The 15,940-nt window shown below is 39.0% G+C and overlaps 1 protein-coding gene across 4 annotated transcripts in view; it reads left to right on the forward strand.

The window, feature by feature from the left end:
* CCSER1 (coiled-coil serine rich protein 1) overlaps positions 1–15,940 on the forward strand; it is a 669,891-nt gene that overhangs the window by 97,864 nt on the left and 556,087 nt on the right. For all 4 annotated transcript variants that reach the window (XM_075149575.1, XM_075149572.1, XM_075149576.1 and 1 more), the window contains exon 4: positions 13,814–13,934. In XM_075149575.1, coding sequence (XP_075005676.1) covers positions 13,814–13,934 — 121 coding nt within the window. The remainder of the gene's footprint in view (positions 1–13,813; positions 13,935–15,940) is intronic.

Genomic DNA, 15,940 nt, shown 5'->3' on the forward strand with positions numbered 1-15,940 from the left:
TTTTAGAAACTCGGAAGCTAATTTATCCAGCTTTGCTATGTAGGTTACAATTTTTCTAGAGCCTGGATTTTTGTGTGTGTGTGTGGTGTTTGTGTGTGCCATCCTTTAGGAGCAAGCTACATAAATATGTAGTACGGGGGAGTATTGTCCCTTGAAAACAAGCAGTGGACACTGATAGCTGATTTTATATATGGCCAGATTCCCTGGTATTTAGTCGTAGGTAAAAGATGTCTCCAGAATCACTGTGGATTAGAAAGCAGTGGTCTATCTTAATTTTTAGGTACCTCTAGAAATCTGATCCATTTGCACTCCGCTAACTTTCAAAAGGATCTGTTGTACTTGACTGGTTCCTCAGATACCTCTGGCATGACATCTGAAGTAAAGATCGAAGATTTCCCAAGGGAAGATGGAACGTGGGGCTGTGAATATATTCTCACTATTTAAATAGTCATTAGGCCAGATTTTGCTGGATTCACAGATGCACAACCAGTCTTCCATATTCATGAACACTCTTCATCTGCTTCGGCAAATGGTGCAATTTCAGAATTGAGCTTTCATCCTTTTGCTTCTATTTAACCAGTTCACCTTGGGTTCAGAAATCCTGAGGCTGATGAACCCAAAGAAAGCTCCAGGTGAATTTGGCCATTTACTTTTTATCTTCAGCTGGAGAGTTATCCTGTGAAAACCAGCAATGTGTGGTTTACTCCTATTTCCTGTTGTTGTGGCTTAACCACACAGCTGCTCGCTCACGCCCCCCCGCTCAGCGGGATGGGGGAGAGAATTGGAAAAAAAAAGTAAAATTCATGGGTTGAGATAAAGACAATTTAATAGGACAGAAAAGAAAGGGAATAATAATAATAATAATGATAAAAGAATATACAAAATAAGTGATGCACAATTCAGTTGCTCACCACCTGCCGACTGATGCCCAGCCAGTTCCTGAGCAGTGGTCGCTGCCCCCCTGGCCAACTCCCCCAGTTTATATACTGAGCATGACATCATATGGTATGGAATACCGTTTGGCCAGTTTGGGTCAGCGGTCCTGGCTGTGCTCCCTCCCAGCTTCTCGCTGGCAGGGTGTGAGAAGCTGAAAAGTGACTAGTGTAAGCACTACTTAGGAAAAACTAGAACAACAGTGTGTTATCAACATTATTCTCATACTAAATCCAAAACACAGCACTATACCAGCTACTAGGAAGAAAATTAACTCTATCCCAGCCCAAACCAGGACACCTGTGCATCTTCTGCTGTTTTAGAGGGTAATGATTTTTTCTCTGAAGCAGGTTTTTGAGTTATCTTCCTGCCAGCACCTACAGAATTTTCCTGTATCCTCTTCTGTATTCATAAAATTCATAGCTTAGATTATCACCTGGTGGAGTGCAGGAGAAAGAGCACGTAGTTCTTTGCTATCGGGGGAGACGAGGCACAAAAAGATTCAATACAGTTTCCAAATCATGCTTTAAATAACATATCATCCTTCCCCTCTAAAAACATTTACAGTGTTTCATGAAGTAAAAACAACAGTATTAATAACCATGCCATCGCTCAGCATTTGCAATTCCTTTACTAATATTACCAGTGTATTACTGTATTGCATTCATAAAAGGTGTAGTAAATCTACCTGACCACTAAATGGCACTCTTTCCTTTTCAGAGCCAAAACCAGAGGAAAGGTGCTTAAATCAAGGTAGAGGGATAATAAGCAAATGTAGATTTTCTTATTGTCTTTTATTAGCAACAAAATCGTTGGTTGCTAATAAAAGAAAAGCGACTTATTTATTCATTCTTTGCTTTGCAGTTGTTATGACTGGTAGAATCTGAACAGACCTGGACGAATTTGTAATGGTTTGGGTTCAGGTGTTTCATTGGTTTGTAGGTTTGTATCGCTCTGTTCTGTGAAGAACTTCACGCATAACATGAAACAAGAAGAGAAGCAACTGAATTTCTTTGCAAGTTAGGTCTTTATTTGAATCATGTTAGGAATTTGAATTACTCCTCATTGTTAAGTTTTCTGATGTTTAACAAGCTTAGAGCATATCTAATGCAGGCCTGGATGGAGGCCACTGAGCTCTGGCTATTCTGCTTCCAGTACCAGTCTATCTGCATGAGGCTTCATGGTCCTGTGCTAGCCTGCTCTGAAGTTTTTCAGACAAATTTACATATGGGTGCCAAGCACATGGTCAGTTAACAGACATCTGCATGTTATGCACCGTTATGACCTATGCAGAAGAAAATATTTTTGGAAGAAATTAAAACCATGTAGTTTTATATCTAATTTTCTGATACATGATTCTTCTTTCACTCTGTTGAGCTCTGTGGGGCTGCAGTGTAAATGCCAGTATCGGATTTGAAAATTGCAGGAAGAGGAAAATGATTTAGATAACTTTCTTAAGGAAAACAGCCTCCAAAATACCTCTATACAGGCTAATGTTATTTTGCTTGCCATGACCGCTCATATAATTAAAAACACTGGTTTGCAGGTCAGGATAACTGAAGCATCTGTGTTGCACCCTTGTAGTGCGACCTTGAGCAACCAACTTTTGTGACTTTCACAGTCAGATAGGGGCCTCAGTTCATCAAGTCTGGTCTTCTAAATAGCAAAGTGATTATGCTTTGCATAGTTATGCTTGTAATGAACCTTAAAATAGATACTTGACTAACACACATCTTTCAGAAAGGTATTGGTCTTAATTTTAAACATGTCTAAAGACAGAAAGCCACCAATTTTACGTTTGGGTTTTTTTTTCCCCCCCAATAGTTTAATTGCTCTTAAAGCTACAGTTTGACTTTTGTGCTTGTTTAGGGAGGTCTGGGATTTTCTCCCATACAGCACATACAGCATAATGAACGCACCCTTCAGTCATCTTTTTGAGAAGGTGAGATGGTAACAGAGTTGAGCCTGACTTCAGTGACTTCAGAGTCACCAATTCCATATTTGTACAGCCAAGGCTTGTGTTGGACATTTTTGCAGAGGCAGCACATAGAGTTGCTGGTTTGCTGTGAACCAAACCTCCACTTCAGAGGTGTAGTGATAGTCTGCATTCTTTGTTTCTAGGGATATAATCCTGCATTGGGCTCCATTCAAACACTGTTTGTTAGAAACATCCAGTTTAATGGCTCTTCAAGACCCCTAAGCTTACCTGACCTGCCTGTCATTTTGACCCTGACCCTTTTTGCCAAGCATAATTTATTCCTATTTAAATGTATTTGTCTTTAAAGTAAAATCCATTAACCTCAAAACTTGGTTAGATTTCAAGCCTTAGTGATTTTTTTAGAATATTTGAGACTTTTAGAGGAAGCGTGAAAAGGCATCAGTGTAATGTTCAATTGTTTTATTGCTTTTCAGGCAGATGCATATATTTTACTTGGCGTATGCTTTATTTGCAGCATAGATGTTTGGCTAGCAATCTGTACTTCTGAAAATCAATTGGAAAAATTATGCTGTTATTTTGACCATTAATTGGAAGAACTCAGCAGATCACTTACAAACCTGGCATAGCAGTGACCTCTACTTTTCAAAGTTTTGCATCAGGACTCTAATATTGAACTTTTGGAAGAACCACAGCATGTAGCTGTGCCACATATCAGATCAGATGACCACAATAATTTCATTTGGCCTCGAAATCTAGTAAATTATATGCAACAAACACAAAGCATAGCAAAACCTGCAAGCTATGTAAATGGGCGGAATTTTAAAAGTGCAGTTATGACAAATGGACAGACAGTCATATTCTGTTTCCCAGTTTTCTTTATGCCACAGGAAACTCTGTATTGTTCTCTTTCCACAACTGCCACTGACCTTACCTGTCACCTAGCTAACTTGTGAACACCATTTCCCTGGCATTGCATGAAAAGCTGCGTGAGCAGCTTAGGAAATTCTTATTCTGGTTGTCTTCTGGAGTCCATCTTTTGCTTGCTGTCACAACGTATCAGTGAAGAACCTTCACTTTCCAATCCTGTGAACATACAAGTGCTCTTCCTTCACACAGAGGTTTAGCGGGTGCCTAGCCATAGATGCCCGCAAGAGGAAGGTGGGGTGTATTCTGTCTTATCCCAGGATTTAAACTGCTGTTCCTTAAAGCCTCTCCATTTCCCCTCTTGGTTCAGAGGTAAATCAATAGATGATCATAATGCTGCTTGCCTGTCCCTTTGCTGCTGGAGTACGGAGTGGTAAGACTGTGGGTGATGCTCTACCCACTTTCCTCATTTCTCCACTGCTTTGCGGTTACACTGGAGCAGTCAGCTGGAGTAGTAGCCAGCTGTTTGCTTATGCATGCTCGTACGCAAGATTGGTAGGTGGCTGGAGCGACTTTTAGTTGAATTTGCTGTCGTGTGGGATCCTGTACGAGTGTGGGGGCCAGGCTGCAGCTTAGCCCAGGAAAGGTCTGTAACCACTCCAGACAGAGTCTGAAGAATAAGGTGGAATTGACTTTCCCCAATACATGTTTATTTTTATTTTCTGAAGAGATTGGTTTTATTTGGTATGTGGTGGTGTTAGATTTATTAAATAGTACCAGAAAACTGATTTCATACAATTTTGATAATTTAGCCCGAAGAAAAACAAAACAAAACCTCAATACCAGTTAAGCACATAGTGATCTTGAAGTTTCTCAAGGGAGATGTGCAAATATTGGAGTTATTAACTAAGCAAGGTTCCAGAGTTGGGGCAGGGGAAAAAACAAAAGGAAATCACACATCTTAGAGAGGCCAAAGGTGTGAAATATATTGTTTGCATTTTATAATAAATATGGAAGATATGTTCCCCGAGAAAAGAGAGGGAGGTCATTTTTGTTATGGATCCTCTAATCGTTTCAATGTCCGGTGTAAATTTCTAATACGCAGTATATGAGTGACTTCTGTGAAAGAAGGAATGAGTCAGGAATAGCTATGACAAATGTGCTGCTGTAGGGACTACTCACTGGGTTGCTTGTCACTGAGGTTGACAAAGGCTGTCATTCTGCGCCTGAGAAGACATACAGCTCTACTGGCAGCTGTACCTCGTGCTCCTGCTAGCAGGTGTCAATATGGTTATAATAGAAAGCCAAACAGCCTTGTACTCTTGCAAAACAAAAATACCTCACATAATTTTCCTGGTGAGCTTTTGTTGTTAGAAACTGCAAGGAGAGTTGACATTGTGATTTTATTTAATAATTTCTCTTGGGAAACTATGCTTTTGGAGGTTTATCTGTGTATTAATTGTTTAAATTAATTTCTTGTGACTACAGCCGTTCAATACAAACAACAATAAATTAATCTTGCTTGCCTGTCAGTCTTTATTTCAGCTAGGCCAAGAATAATAGTTGAAGCCAAGAGACTATGCTCCTGAAAACGCTTGCTATTGAGTTTTGACAGTTTTACTTGCAGTGAATGACAGTCGAGGATATTGTTGTTAGAGTAGTCATTCCTTCCGGGGCTTGTATTGTGCCTACAGAAATGCCCTGCAGGTCTTTTTATATTCCTCCTTTGAAGATGCCAGTGTCACAATCGCTCCTGTTTCCCTCCATTTCTTGAAGGCATCACATAGCTTAAATAGAGACCCAAACGTGATCAAAAACAGAACTAAAACTATTATTCTTCTCTTGGCTGAAAAGGGAACTGAGAGGCAGCCGGCTCTTGCGGCTGGTGAAGTCCCTGTTGGGATTTCCTCCATGTCCTTTAGGAGGAGAGACAAGGGTTTCCCAGTTTCTGGTACCTTATGGCTATTACCGGGGGGTGGCTTTATGCTTCCATCTGAAATTGGCACTTCCAGTAATACCTTTTGCATTCTTACTGGAAAAGCGGAGGTTTTGGCTCTTCTGTTTTCTTCCGTCACCCGGGACTGTGGCGTGTTTCTTTCCTATTTCCTGGCGTGAACTCCTGCAGGCGGCCTCGCACTTCGTGGCTCCGTTGGTAAGTCAGGGGGACCAAGGGGTCTGAGAGCTCAGGCTTGCGTATAGGCCAAGAGCAGCAGATACGGTACCCGCAGAGGGGGTCTGGGTGAGCCTTCTTTGCCGCTTGAACCTACCTGCGGCTGTTTTCTGTGGTAAACGAATTTAACCAGTTATCTTCAAAGCCTCTTTGTGAATAAACCGATGCGCTTATTTGGACCACATGGTTGATTATTACCGTGCATCCTAGACCGAATGACTAAGCCTCCACTTTTTATTCTAATGGATATTCATACCGTTCCATTATGAGACTTCCTGCAATTTGGCAGAATTAGACATGATTGTTGGGGTTCAGATCCTTAGTCTTTCATCACAACCTTTCCCTCATTTATGCACGTGATTTTTATTCATGTCCATGTCACAAAACAAGTCACAGACTACGGTCCTAAAAATACAAGCCTGTGACATCACCCTGACTGATAGTGTTGCCAAAAGCTAATGAGAGTTAGTTGTTTTTTCAGAAGTCCTAACGTTAACACTAAACCAATGCTTTTTGATATTGAGAAGCCATACCTACCTACTGGATATAGAATATGCTTTTACTTTTAAAGGTTGTTTTTTCAATTCCTGTGTAGGCTGCTTGGAACAATATTTGCTTTAAGTAGTTCACTGTGAATAAGAAAGTATTTTAGAAGCAGCCTCAAGCATAAATAGATATACTTAGGATGTTTTAGGTGTACAGTAGTTACAGCTGAGAAACTAACCAACTTAATTTTCCGTGAATGCAGTTACAGCTTCTCCTGGTGTTGCTACAGTGATCCATCATTGCAGGACTGCAGCAAGGAGTGGTTGTTGGTGGAGAGGTAGGCAGAGTGGCCAGAGATATGGAACGGGTTTTATACAGGAACAAACACAGATTCTGCAGCCTGTAAAAGATATGACTGGCAAAGCATCCAACAGAAGTCTGTAAAATCCTGAGTGGAAAGTGAAGGAGGAATTGTGCATTGTCTTTTCCAATACGAAAATTGGGGGAGTCAAATGAAACTAACTGGTGGCAAGTTTAAAGTGGGCTAATAGGAATATTTCTTCACCTATAGTGAACCTATAGTTCAGCTGTGAAACTCTAGACGTTGTGGATGCTGACAGTTTGCGCAAGAACAGAAGTAACTGAACAAATCCGCAAAATCCATGAGGGATTAGTAAATACAGACACAACCCCTCTGTTTAAGGAAGTCTGCAAGTCAATGTAAGCTGCGGGAGGCTGCTTGAGAAGACTCTGAACAGGAGTTGAGGTGCTACCCTGTCCTTCTCAAGAGACACCAAACTACAGTCATTCTGTCAATACAGTGTACTCAGCAGAAAATGTGCAAGAAGTGGGCCACCAGTGTCATCATTATCTAGGTGATTATTTTAGCACTCGGTGTTTCCATCACTTACCAGGTCTTGTAGGGTCCTTAGGTGATGAGGGCATACCCTTCCATTCAGTATCAACACTAACAGCAGCATTCCATTAAGTGTTAACGTTAAAAGAAGTAGCATTCGCTGCTTTTTACAGTTTAATTTCTTGTACATAGCGTTCAAGTCAGTAGGCCCAAATTTCACATGTGGCTATTACCATATTATCGTGGTGCCTTGTGATAACAAACTAACCTAGGATACAAAAGCAAGAGTGCAGATAATCACCGCAGAACCGCTGCTGTGTTAGAAGAATTCCCTGGCTCCTGCTTAATGCCACGTTCTCTACCCTTCACCATTGGGTGCCAGTGTGGATAGCACAAAGCAGATATGTGTGTGCAGCCTTCATGAATACTACAAAAGAGCCAGGAAACATAAGAACCTGATAGAAAGTAACTCATTTGCCTGTAATGGACCTGTAATTGTTGCTATTACAAAATTTGTGATTGTGACTATGCTGTGTTTAAGAATTGGGCCTGTGGTTTTATTGCAGAATTATTACAGCAAACCCTTTGGGGACTGTGAGCGTATAGTCTCATTCTCTTAAGTATTCATTTGGCCGATATTGTGAAATGTAGCTGTTTCTAAGGGACAAGAGGCCCTAGAATAACTGTTGAACTAATAATAAAATAGAGATCCATTTAGTTTCCTTTTTTACCCAAAGATCATCATCACGCCTAGAATCAAGCAGCAGGAAAATTAGGCTTTTTAAAAATATTTTTTAATACTAGGCTTTTTTTTTAAGTAGATGGGCAAAAATGCCTTTCAAGAACCTTGACCTTTTGTGTTGCTTTAAAGAGACTGAAAGTCTCCTTGGGCTTTAGGGTTTAATAATAATAAAAGTATTAAAAGACTTTGTTGTGTTTCTGGAGCTGAGAAAGAGCATATGGAACTGAAATTATGCACTTGGTTTCATGCAGGTGATGTTTGGGGTTGATGAAGAGGCAGGTCTGAACAGTGGTTCTTTTCTGAGCCCGCTGAGTGGACCAAGAATATTAGAGGACGTGTCTGTGCAGTGAGGAAAGAATTAGCACAGTGATTAACTACAGTTCTTACTTCTTACTGGAGATAGCAGAATTAATAGACTAGATTTGAAGATCCTCTCTTATAAACTATTTCTAGTGTCAGCAGCTTTCCTGGGAAAATAGCTTGAGTTACATGTTTTAAATGTTCCTTTTTCTTTCCTCAGCTCTTCACTTGTCCTCAAAACTAGACTAATCTACTAAAGAAATTTACAGTAGCTCCTCTATTCATTTTTGTTTGGTTGGTTGGCGTTTGTGTTGGGTTTTTTTAGCAAAATCTCTGTCTCACGTGTTAACAATTCTTTGTCCTGTGTTTTCCTTATTTGAAGAACTTGCCTATGGGTTGCATATCTTGCAGCTCTTCCTTGTCCTTTGTTCAGAGGACCTCAGAGGGTGGCTCATTTCCTGAGCCTCGTCATGGCAGAGGAAGCAGTGTGTTTAGGAAACAGTGTGCCAAAATGTAAATGCCCGCACTGAGAATTGGTGCGCTGGAGCAATTAGAACGTATCTTCTGGCCTTCAGTAGTAAAAGGAATGTGCGGCTGGATACTTGGGATCCAGACATTGCTCCCCCATGCTTCAGTCCCCTGTCTCCTACAGTGACAGTTGACGGATATTTCAGGGGAAAGTATTTAGCACCTTCCATGCTCCTGGCTGGTTGCCTAGTTTTTTACCAAAGCAGAGGGTTTTTTGGTATAAAACAGTTTCTGGACTTGATCTGTCTCTTGAACAATGGGAGCTGATTATTTTAAACTTTACAGGCACAAGTGTAAATACTTTGAGTTGTCAGTGCCCAGCCTTTTTAAAGGAAATACTTCACTGTTTTTGTCTCCCTGTGTCATGAATCCCTTATGCTTCATTGCACACTGTGTATGAACGCTTCTCTTCTGTTTTCTTTAAGCCGGCAGTACTTGCTGCTAATTTCATCTAACCATCATTTGCATCTTGTGTCAAGGGAGACTTTTTTTTTTTATAGTGAGTGGTGATAACCAGATTTTCTCTCTCCCCTATTAAAAAAAAAAAAAGAAAAAAGAAGGGAAAAAAATGTGTACAATTAACAGTGTTTGAAATAGATGCTGTAAATGACACACCTAGAGCTTAAAAATCTTTTTATTCTCCAGAGAGATACATTCTATTCAGTAGCTGTTGAAGGCTTCCTACTATTTGGAGAATTAAAAAATTTTCACTGGTTTGTTCAAAGTAGAAGAAAACTGTTTAATTAGTCATTCTCATTGTTCTTGAAAGAAACAGTAAAGGGGAGGGGGGGGGGAAGCTAACGTTTTTCTTCTCCAGATGTAGAGATCTGTTTTGATAGTGAATGATGTTCTGGGACTGCTTAAACCAACTAGGGTAAATCCAAGCCAGCACCCCTGGTGATAAATATATGAGGTGCTTTTAAAACACTTGGCAATGGAAGAAAACAAACCGTATGCATCATTAAAGTATAAATTGAGGAATTTGGGGAGAAATTATGCAACTTCAAAAGCAGTACAGATCCTTTATAATAGCATTATATGAAGTTAGACTGTTTGTTTTCTCTTTCTGTAGAGTTGTCCTTTATATGACTTGTAGTTGATACGTAATGTCTTTTATTTCACTAAGAAAAATATGTTTCCTTAATGATAATACGTAGTAAAGATGTTCCTCCAATTGTGTTATTTCACTACAATTATTAGTTGGTTCACATAATGGTTGAATTGTGAGTAAAGTAGATGCAATAGCACTGAAAAATACCATCTCACTTGCATGCAAATTACTTGTTTTTTCAGAAGGTATTCAGTGTATAACACATTCTGAGATACTAAATATTAGTCTCTTAAACTTAAAGAAATTGCTACAGATAGTATAAAATTAACTGATTGTTTCCCTTGATGTTGATACCTTCTACAGTTTTTTCCACACTTCTGGAGGCATGCCACGGCAAGTGTGATAATGAACCTCTACCTACATCATGTACTTAATGTTTGTGTGCCATTGTAAAAATGTAGCGGATAGATGGGAAAATTTTCTTTATTGGTTTCTTTATAAGAGCAGTGGATATTGTGTACCATGACTTCAGTGAGGCTTTCAACATTGTCTCCCACAAGATCCTCATAGACAAGCTGTTGATGTATGGGCTGGATGAACAGAGAGTGAGGTGGATTGAAAACTGGCTGAATGGCTGGGCCCAGAGGGCAGTGAGCATGGCATTAACTTGCACACTCACATCAGGAATGATGTCATAGGCTGGGGCAGCTGTTTATGTTGATGGCTTTTGCAAACACCAACTCAGATGATTGAAAATTCTGCTTTTCTCTATTTTCTTTACCAATTCCTGTGGTAAGGCTAAATTTGTAAAGTTCTTGCTAGCTCTTAAAGTGCAAGTTGGACACGTGAGAGGATTTATGGTTAAAAGGGGTAATCCCTTAGTGTAATTGTTTGATATTCTGAGATTTGTAATATTTTGAGGATCTAAGAGATTTGGATTCATGAAGAGTATGATATGTGGACATCACTAATGGGCTTTTTTGGGGGTAGTGTAAGCCACTTGTAGATAAAAAATGAAGGTGTAGAAAAGAAGCTATGCTTAAGAGACGTTTGAAGTGTGAAATGAAAACAGTCTCCTTAAGTAAAACAGTGCCCATCCCCATCAATGTTAAAGATGAGAGTCCACATTCAAGCACATTATCACTATTTTAATGCAAGTTATGAACAGATAATAAAAGAATACACTCTAGTAGGTGAAAATTACTTGCTGCTGTGCTGTCGCTATTTCATGACATTTCAGTTAATTATACTGTTCCATAATGACGTACGACTCTGTGCACAGAGACTTGAGATAAAAAGGAGGAATTGTAGTGGTTTGCAAAAGCCAGACCGCTGTCTAGAATAGGAGGATAATAAATTCCGTGAGCTCAGATCACTGGATGACCACTGGGTTTGTCTTCAGCTATAAATTAGGGGATTATACAACTCCTATATAACATTAATTATTAAACAAAAACAATTTCACAATTTTATTAATTTGTGACATTTCTGTAAAGGGTAGGAGACTAGCAGTGTCTTCTTTGTTACTTGTGATTTCCTATTTTATCTTTCTTTGTAACTGCCCCGATGGACAGTGGCTGATCTAGGGAAAATCCTACCTTGTGATGCTTCCATAGTCACCAGACTTTTTACAAGTTCTAAAGTAATAACTAGATATTCAAGTGGTACCACAGGTCTTTTAAAGAAAACTATGTATTTGCTTCATCCTTTACTCTCCCTTTTTTATCAGCGTTTCAGGTTAAAATTCAGATGCTGAATATCAGTATCGCCCTTTGACAAACCTATCTTTTTACAATTCTTTGACAGTAAATCAAGAGTTCAAATAGACATAAATGTTCTTATTTGCACATATTCAGTCACTGGTTGTAATGAGAAGATACTATTTTGTACAGTACTTGGTGCCTACCAAATAGCACCTTGCTAGTAGTTGGTCTGCTGGTTGCACGTAACATAGTAGAATAAAAATCACCTAAAATTATTTTTTTCTCATGTAATCTCTCTAGTTCAATGTATTTTGCATTAGTTCCCTCCTTAATTTGTTATGCATGAAGCTATAATGTATATCCTACTTGCATACCTCTAGGCAATGTAGCAAGTTCTCTTTGGGTATGACCATGTTTTGGAGATGGGTGTCTATGATAGCGACGAAGTTTTGAGTAGCACTGGTTCCAAAGCAAAATGAAAGTAAGGTTTCAGTACTTGGTCATCTTATGTGTCTTAGTCACTTAGTGGAATGTGCACATTAATATTTAAAAATACAAGCATAAGCAGTGCTGGAGAACATCAAATGCATTAAACATAATTACATGTACTCCATGAAAGATTTTCTTCGTGCCAGAATCTGCCTGTGCTCCAGCCATTTGTGCTGCTTGCTGAATGGCTCTGAATTGCTCTGAAAACAATAAGACCTTTGCGCTTTTCTGACCTTTGTAGAAATATCCAACCCTGTACTGACCTGTTCCTTAAAATCTACTCTTTAGCTGCCTTAAAGCACAAGTTATCACTCCAGGGTATTCGTCGGGCATGCAGTGTATCTTATTGATGTGCGCTGAATTCATGCTGAATGTAATTTGAGTGCGCAGGGTAAAACACCACAGTTAGTTGTTCTTGACCCAGTCAAGGCAATATGGATGAAGTTTTACTCCAGTTTTGCTTCTCTTATAAGAGGAGCGTAGGCTATGCAAAAGGTACGTTGTCTGTCGGCAGTAAGGAGGCATATGATTGTGGAGGATGGAAGGTAGGAAAGTCTTCAGAAACAAGTTTTCCACTGATAAATAAATGCCACAATGTCCCCAGCTGTCACAATCTTGCATAAATGTATGTACTTGTAAAATAGGTTCTTTCTGGTTTTGAATTGCTGAGAATTTGTTGCGGTCATCCTTGTTTTACCGGCTGTGTTATTGGCTGTGTATGTGCATGTGTACACTCTATAAAATAGTTCTGTATGTTATACATATAAAATACTGTGTGACTTTCTGCTTAAAAGATAGGTACCCACATTTCTTCTTGTTTATATATGATATATAATAGTACCGTAAATGTATAAGAAGCTGCTGTGCTTTGTTCAATACAACCAACTCTTAATTCCAGCTTTCATTTGGCTCATAAAGGTACACCTTGGCTATAAAAGAAATCTATACCTTCAAAACCAGTAAGAGTGGTGACTGCTAAGTGCTAAATTACTAGTGACACTTGCAATTTAGAATTTAGAATATGTATAACTTTTAACAAATATAGTTGTCTGGAGGTCAGGAACTTTTGGGTATTCATTTATTAGTGCTAATTGAGCCAGATGCTCAGCTGAAATACATGATCATTCTTCTAGCTATAAATATTGTCTAAGTCATATCATCCAGCACAGTAGTACATACATAATTTGTATTAATGGAAAGCATGAATCAATATATCAGATATCACTCCTAGATCATTTGGATTTGGCCTTTTTGGATTAAAGCGAGATGTAACGGTTGAAGACAAAAAAATCACTAATCAGATTTTCTCAACTCTATTTTCTTACAAAGTTTGAAATTTTTGAAGATGGGAGGTTTGTCTGAAAAGCATCCATAATTTCCACTCTCATTTTCAGTTTGTAATGAAAAAGGAAAAAGAAGTGCCTCATATTCTGATGTCATTTATGGAAATATGAGTCCTTTTAGAACTCAGACACACCAATGAGCTAGAGCAGACTGACATCAGATCTTGTGCTAGGTAAAACTTAGTGAATGATGATGGGGTTATCAGTCTATGGCAAAAAAACAAAGTGCCAAGCAAGCACTTTAGGAAATGTGAAAAACAATGAAGTTTTCATTGCAGGTGACCACAGTGAAGTCTGGTTAATCATTTGCATTTTTGTTTGTCACAGTATGACTTGATTTTTTTTTTTCTTAAAACATTTAAAATACAGAGTTCACTCTTTAACATTGAGATTTTTTTTATCTTTGCAGTTTGCCGGGAAGACTCATACCAGTCGATAGTCTCATGTGCTGCTGTAGTACTTACCCCTGTAGAGCCGACAGTGGATACAAGGAAAAAAGAGCAGACAATAATGCCTGATGTGTCCAAACAGTGAGTTATTCAAATAACATGATCTTTTACAAGTGTGATTTAAACACTAGGCCAGATTCTTTCCTGTGGATATGCACATACACCTCCTTTCTGTTTCATCAGTGGTTACATAGGCGTTTCCAAAAGCAGAAATTGGCTTGAGGCTAGGCTGCTTCTTTTGTCCATTAGCCTACCTTTTTTCCAAGGCTTTTGGTAATGAGGTATATAGAGGGAATGGGCATTTATATTCTGAGAAATTGACTTTTTAACAGGCTTAATAAGGCGATTCTTTTTGTTTAAATAGTCCTTTCATTCTTGCACCGTTTTTCTAGTCAGTAGTGGATTTTTAGAAAGAACGTAATTCCTAAATGCTCTGCTCATCTGAGATATTTCAGTATTTTTCAGTGACTACTTCACTGCTGTGATATGAGATATGATGGCATCTTCAAAAGTGTGGTAGTGGTCTTCCAAGGAAATTCTATTTAATTAAATAGGCTGTAATTTGATATCTTGCATTAGATGAGAATCATAACCACAGTACGTGCAGTAACATTTGTCTTGCAATACCAGGCCGGATGGTTGTTTCTTAACAGTTGAGTCCTTGGAGAATGATAAGAACTTTTTTTCATGAAAAGAAAGCAAGCATAATGGTAATGCTTTATCACAATACAAACTTGGGGCCTGTGCATTTTAAAGTGTGGAAGGTAATTAAAAACATGAGAATAGATAATACGACATCATTATTGGTCTTTACCATTTACGTTTAGTTTTCTGCTTCTCTGGGTATATACAAATTTAGCTTTGAACTTGCCTATGAAGTCCTAGCTTGCATGCCTATTACTGTAAGAAAATGAAAACATCCCCCCATACCCCCCAAAAAAAACCCCAAACCCCAAAACACCACTAGTGGATTAGATTAGACGGGATGTGATCTTTGTACAGATTTATGGCTTAGTCTGTATCTGACTGTGGCGTCTTTTTCAATCTGGTGATAAACCCATTTCATCTAGTCTACCTGTACTTAAAATTTAACACAGTATATTGCCCATCATCTAGGTATTATTACAATGACTTAATGTTTGAAATACTGTTAGCATCTAATTGTTTTAGTGTTTCAGTCATACGGCTTCCTGAATACTAAGGGATTGGAAAGGCAATGGGCTGTGAAATACTGTGCTGAAATCCAGAATAATTTTTGTGGTTAATTCAAACATGTCGTGATTTAACCCCAGCCGGCAACCAAGCACCACATAGCCGCTCGCTCACTCCCCCACTGCTCAGTGGGATGGGGGAGAGAATTGGAAGCGTAAAAGTAAGAAAACTCGTGGGTTGAGATAAAGGCAGTTTAATAATTGAAATAAAATAATATACCAGCTACTAGGAAGAAAATTAACTCTATCCCAGCCAAAACCAGGACAATATCTACCCCTTATTCTATACCATCTATGGCATGCCCAGATCCCATACTTCCTAATACATTTCAATTAATCACCACCACTTTTCCTGTCTTTTAATATATACACACAGATATAATTTCCTTTGTCTATGGGCCATCCCTCTAAAATGTCTGTTGGGTTCATTTAGTCCATGACTTTGGGCTCCATCTGTCATGATAAGTGATTCAGGGCAGGAGAGATGTGTGTGGTGTTGGATTGTTGCATGCTGAAGCCAGTTCTGGTTCCATCACTGCTGAACTTCACTCGGTTTCATCAAAGTTCATTCTTCATTAATCTGGGTGATTCTTACTGTAATACCATTGATATGGCATGTAACAACTATAGTAGTAATGACATACAGTATTATATAGCAATTAACATCATACAATTTAATTCATTGGCTATTCTCACTCAAAATCAAATCCCCTTGAGGTACACACGGGAATTCCCCATCCTTTTGCATTACCCACCAAGTGCACCCAGGTCCTTGAGCAAAAGCAATCCCATGAATGGGTTGGCCTTTCCCTGGGGCAGGAATAACCCAAACTGTCTTCCCCAGCATATTTTTTATGTGCACTTCAGGGACTTTAT

Source organism: Calonectris borealis, chromosome 4, assembly GCF_964195595.1.
Source record: "Calonectris borealis chromosome 4, bCalBor7.hap1.2, whole genome shotgun sequence".
Taxonomy (NCBI): domain Eukaryota; kingdom Metazoa; phylum Chordata; class Aves; order Procellariiformes; family Procellariidae; genus Calonectris; species Calonectris borealis.